At 31.5% G+C, this 6,115-nt stretch overlaps 1 protein-coding gene across 2 annotated transcripts in view; it reads left to right on the forward strand.

Annotated features, from left to right (window-relative positions):
* The window catches only part of LOC106470488 (maltase 1-like), a 34,512-nt gene that overhangs the window by 23,089 nt on the left and 5,308 nt on the right, over positions 1-6,115 (forward strand). For both annotated transcript variants that reach the window (XM_013931048.2, XM_022399104.1), the window contains exons 6-8: positions 1,462-1,584; positions 3,730-3,845; positions 4,489-4,684. In XM_013931048.2, coding sequence (XP_013786502.1) covers positions 1,462-1,584; positions 3,730-3,845; positions 4,489-4,684 — 435 coding nt within the window. The remainder of the gene's footprint in view (positions 1-1,461; positions 1,585-3,729; positions 3,846-4,488; positions 4,685-6,115) is intronic.

Consider the following 6,115-nt stretch of genomic DNA (forward strand, 5'->3'; position numbering starts at 1 on the left):
GGATGTAGATCATTTAGCAAGTTGGGTAAGTAAATGGCAGATAGGTTTTAATTATAATAAATGCACATGGGTTACCATAATTTGAATTACAAGTATAATTTGAATGGGAATATCCTTAACAGTGTCATTGAAAGAAAGGGATATTGGTGTAATAGTTGATCAGCCATCCAAGCAGTGCACTGTTGTTAATGGTAGGGTAAATAGGATTTTAGGTTGTATCTACAGAAATATTGAATACTAGTGTAAAGAGGTTATAATTTCATTGTACAGGTTACTGGTTAGGCCACATTTGGAGTATTGTGTTCATTCTTGGGCTCCTTACCTTAGGAAAGACATTGAATTGTTGGAAAGGGTTCAGAGAAGGGTTACTAGAATGGTGCCTGAGATGGAGGGTTTGTCATTTGAGGAGAGGTTGAAAGCTCTCAAATTGTTTTCTCTTGATAAAAGAAGAGTTGGGGGGGGGGATCTGATTGAGGTGTTTAAGATTGTAAAGGGAATTGATAGTGTTGGTGTATCATTTTTCTTCATACTTAACAGTGAGAATAGTAGGACTAGGGGACACAAATATAAATTTTGGCAAGGTAGGAATCATCTTCAGTTTTATCTTTCTAACAGGGTGGTTGGCTTTTGGAATGGGTTACCTTCAGATGTTGTGGAGGAAGAAAATTTAAGTGAGTTTAAGAGAAAGTTTGATAAGTATATGAATGATAAGGAATGACTAAGATTTATTTATGTTTTGTTAATTTATTTATTTATTAGTTTTAGTTTAGAGGATGGGACAACCAAGATGGACCAATAGGCCCTTTGTTGTTGCAAAACATTGTGTTATGTTATTAACTGGACTTGAAGTTATTATGGATTGCAGATGTCTAGATTGTAGGAATGGGTGACATTTGTTTTGTCTGATGACTTCATTGGGTTGCTGAGTAAACTGAGCCATTGGTTGACATGCTTATGATGTGGTCTGAGGTTTGCAACATTCTGTTGCATTATTTTAGTGGCTTCTGTGTGTATGTAGAGCAAGGATTTCCAAACTTTGGTTGGAGTCAAGGTCCTGGTTGGAAAGAAAGAACACGTCTTTTAACTTTTCTATTCTCTAGTGGTTATGTGTATTGTTTTTGATCCCGTCTGCTGGTCTGGCTAGAATATGTTAGTGATGTTCAGCTAGGGCACATTTTTGTTTGGATGTAACAGCCATGTGGCATCATGTTGTTTTATTCTCTTACTTATGATTCGTTCAATTTCTTCACTATACAAATCTCCACAGGATCAGTGATTTTTTAAGATGACAATGTTTCTGCTTTTATTTATCCTTTCCTGACTAGAATTCTAAGGGTATTTTTGATGATTTTGAAAACATCTTTAATTTTGAGCTTACAAACTTTGATTATATGAAGAAGGATACTTGCACCCTGTTGATTTTTATGTATGTTTTACACGATTTCATAATTCCATGAACAGGATATCTTGATGTTCTGGTTAAACAAAGGAGTGGATGGTTTCAGAATAAATGATGTCAGTTACCTGTTTGAAGACGAAATGTTGAAGGATGAACCACTGTCTGGAGATACTGATGCAGGATCTGTAAGTATTCAGTCCTCAGACCCACACAAGTGTTTACTTTCATCTTATCTTTAAATATTATATAAAAAATAAAATAAGAGAATGAACATTTTCTTTATGCAGAACATAGTTTTAACTAAACGTTTCCAGCCATTTCTTCATTTTCATTCAGAAAAAATTAACTTATAAAACACCATATCTGAAATACAGATACTTCAGATATAAAACATTATAACCATTGAAAGTTTTTGAATGTAAATTAGATATTCTTTGGTAAATTTACAATTTATAATGAAATAATAATTACTACCTGACATTACTACATATCATGCCATCGATCTGAAAGCCCAGTTTCACGTACTTACTAGCTATAATTACAAGGCTTAATGATGTTGTGTACTAACTGCTTTGTTGAAAAAAGTTTTGTGATAGTGCCTCTTTAAAATTTAAATAAATAGATAATATTTATCTTACTGTATCATATTTATAAAAGTTACCTCTGTGCTCCTTTTAAAAAATTATGTACAGTTGTTCTTTCATAAAAGATTCTTCCCAACTAGTCTTTCATCTCGTGACAAAATAATGCCCACCATAAGACTTCATTACAAGTGTTAGTTTTAATAAAGTAAAAGTACAACTACTAAAGTAATTACTTTAACAGTAAAATTTATAATACCTTTACGTAGCATATGAGAAATATAAAACCATGAAATGGATTATTCGAAGGTGTGTGATCAAGAAAGGCTTCTGACAGAACTAAAAGTTTAGAAGTCATAAAAGGAAATGAGGGAATCCTCAAGAGCCATGGCACTTGAAATTCTTTTAGGCATGATTAGAGTAAATTAAGCTATGAGACGTTTTAAATAGCTATATTTTTGTGCACCAGCAATAATAAGTTTGGGACACACGTATACTTGATTCTATTTTATTATTCATCAGAGTCTCTACCGGCCTACCCTCAAGTTAATTCTTTTAGGCAGGATTAGAGTAAATTAATCTACAAGACCTTGGGCATGGTTCAATACATCAGTTCAGAACTGTTATTAGATTTCAAATTGGTCAAGACATGACAGAGCTGTAAGCTAAAAGTTTATATTTGAAAATAAAAATTTGGGGTCATTCTATGAGCCGTTATGCCATGGTTAAAAAGTGAGCTCTACAGCAAATAGGTTAACAGAAAGAAAAATAATCTCAGCTTTCAGATGATATATTTATGATATTGTTAGCTTTAGAAGCTTGACTATTGTAAAAGAAAAAGTGTAGTTAGTAAAATTTTACAGTTTTTGGAACCACCAACTTCAAAAATTCACTGTTTCCAAAATATTTGAGCTAAGAATGCTTGGAAAACATGTACAAAGGCTGCAGATCTTCAGTTGTGTTTCAAGTATTAACAAGTTTTTCATGTACAGATAAGAATGTTAAATGTTTCTTCATTTGGGGTTAGGGTTGGCAATTTGAATTTTTGTTTCTTTATTTAAAACAAATTTGACTACAATTTTGTATCAAACATTATATCTGAATATTTTAGTTATTTTGTTTTATACATAATTTGAGGTGAAATATCAGACAATCTTTTCCAAGTTAATTGTATTATTTACCTTTGCAATTAAGAAAAGTGAGATACTGGATTGATAAGGGGTTGAAGAGAAAATGAGTAGGGTTAATATAAAACTGGACAGCATGCAATGTATTTTTATATTTTTCATTTTATTTAAAAACTAATTTCTTATAAAACTTGGAGACTGTTTAGAATATTTTTATTTTTCATCATTTAAATTTTACAATTGATTCTTTATTACTTTGTTTTAATTACATAATGTAATTATTTTCTTAATTTTGTAATTGAATTTCAAGTTTCTGGAAATAAGTTAGAAATAATGAAAATCCTATATCATCAGTTAAAATAACGATATTCTTGCAGTTGCTTTTAGAACAGTACAGGATTAAAAAAACAAAAACTTAGCAGTAGCTATTAATTTTGAGGTTTTTTTATGTGTGTCATACCTGTTTTTAGATGTCAGGTTTATTAGTAATTTATGTTACATATAATAACATCATTTGACAATATCAGTATCTATTAAACTTGCTAACTGTTAAAATCTTAAAAGTATTTTTGTGGATTTGCTGACAGTGTTCGGGTTGTGATAGTTTGTTGTATCACTACAGGATGATTACAGCTCCTTAAACCACATATACACCAGAGGACTACCAGAAACTTTTAATCTTCTGAAGGAGTGGAAGGAAATTTTATTGAACTTCAGCGATACCAGCAGTTCCTACAGGTATGTTTGACCTTGTTTAATACATCTTTGACAAGGAAGTTGGCAGTGTTTAAACAATAAAGACATGTAAACATTTGACAAAGTTTATTACCAATGTGAGTAATTTAAAGTAAATTAAAACAGTATTCAGATGTTTCATAGGTGTGTGTTTCCAGTGAAAACTCATGAAGGGTACTGAGATATATACCATTAAGAAAATTTGATCACAGTAAGATTTTTAACAACCAACAGTGGATAATACACAAGATAGTTTGGGAAATATGCTTAAGAATACAATCTCAAATTGGAATAATGCATTTGATTTTAATGATTTAACATAAAAACAAGATCAATATAATATCTACAAAACAAACCTACTTTAACTGAACTTTGACCCTAATCTCATCTAGATTTGGGGTCATCTGCTGAGGTATTTTATATTAGTTAAGAATTTTTACCCTCAGGTGGCTGTCCATGACAGAAACTTTAAAGGGTGAACATGTTTGGTGACAGGGATTTTAATCTGCAACTTACAGGTTGCGAGTCAAGTACCCTTACCACCAGGCTTCACATACATTTACTGAATAATTTTCCTAATCTCCTTATAAATATTTATGTTCATCTGACTATTTATCAATAATTAATTTTTTTTTTCATATAACAGTGTAATGATACTAGATGCCAAAGATGATTTAAACACTACAAAGTTGTATTATGGAACCTCATCTGAACCTCTTGCTGACATTCCATGTAACTATGAATTACTGAAATTGAATGAAGACTCCACAGCACAAGACCTCTATAATGCTATGTCTTCTTGGATGCAACTCTTGTCATCGATGGTGTGGCCAAACTGGGTGGTAAGTCTATACAAAAGATATGAAGTCATGTGAAGAAATTATACTTTTTCAGTTAATAATTGACTTATTGATTAAGACATTTATCCTTCTCTTCTATAATGATCTGTGAAGATGATAAAGGTGTCCTTTCTGATTGCCATATTTTTACACTAACTTTTACACTTTTTTGAGTGAAGAACAAAGATGGTACTTAATCAAATAGGCTTAGTCCTTCAGTAGTTGAAGCACCACATGATATCAGTCAACAAGGAGTATATTACAGTTTGAAGTTATTTGTTAATATATTGTGTAGATATTTAAAAAAAAAAAATGGGTCTTTTTTTTTCTTCCCATCAAAATTTTACTAATAAAATTCTGTCGTTAGTTTAGAATTTAAAATGATATCAGGAGCTAGGAATGACATATTTGGTGTGTCTAATAAATCTGCTAGGATCATGAAATGATACACTTATAACAGATGAATGGTTTTTGGTTTTCAAATCAGTGAAAAAGAATAATTGTTCACAAGTCTGCTGAAAACTCCAGTACTTGAAGAGAGATGGAGTACTTACTTTATATAAGAAATGAAACATCAAGGTTTTGGCATTTGTCATTTCTCATGAAAAAGTGAGACAAATTGGGTGTGTGTATGTATGTAGGGAGGGGGGCACGTTAAGTAGCTAAAATCACTACACTGCATTATGTGGTCATCATTGGAATAATCCACAGCAGGCGAAATGTGGAAAATACCATTAATTGTGGAATGAGGCCCAGTGTATTTGTAGCTAAAAAATATTACAGGGAATTTGGACATTTTTGTCTCATTATCACTTCCATTTATGTAATATATGTTAGTACTTTAAATGCATGCTTACAATTGTTAATTCCTACAAATATTAAACTGTTCACTTACAGTCAATGCACTATGAGTCTTTTAATGACACATACTTACATTTCTGTATTTTTTTGACAGCTGGAGAGAGGTGAAACTGAATGCACTAGAAAAGTTGGGAGTAATGTAACATGTATCCACTATTAACTCTGTGTGTATGAGTGGGTGTCAAAGAACTAAAGATAAAATGTTTGTTCTTTCTTCTATAATGACCTGTAAAGATGTCAAAGGCATCCTGTCTGAACACCCAGTTTGAAGTTATTACCTCTGCCAAAGAAGGTGGACAGAGGTTATGTTTTCACCCCTGTGTGTGTAAACAATATTTCTCAAATGGCTGAATAGAATTGGACGATAGTTGGTATACATTTGGAATATGAACCATCTTAGAAGTGATTAGTTTTTGGAGGGTCAAGGTTACTAAAATCCAAAAATCCCTATCTGTTAACATGAGGACTGATTTTTCACACTATTTTTGCTCTATAACTCAGTCAAAAATGATTGGATTTTGATGAAACTTAGTAGATATATATATATATATATATATATATATATATATATAT

This window comes from Limulus polyphemus, unplaced genomic scaffold (assembly GCF_000517525.1).
Source record: "Limulus polyphemus unplaced genomic scaffold, Limulus_polyphemus-2.1.2 Scaffold4035, whole genome shotgun sequence".
Taxonomy (NCBI): domain Eukaryota; kingdom Metazoa; phylum Arthropoda; class Merostomata; order Xiphosura; family Limulidae; genus Limulus; species Limulus polyphemus.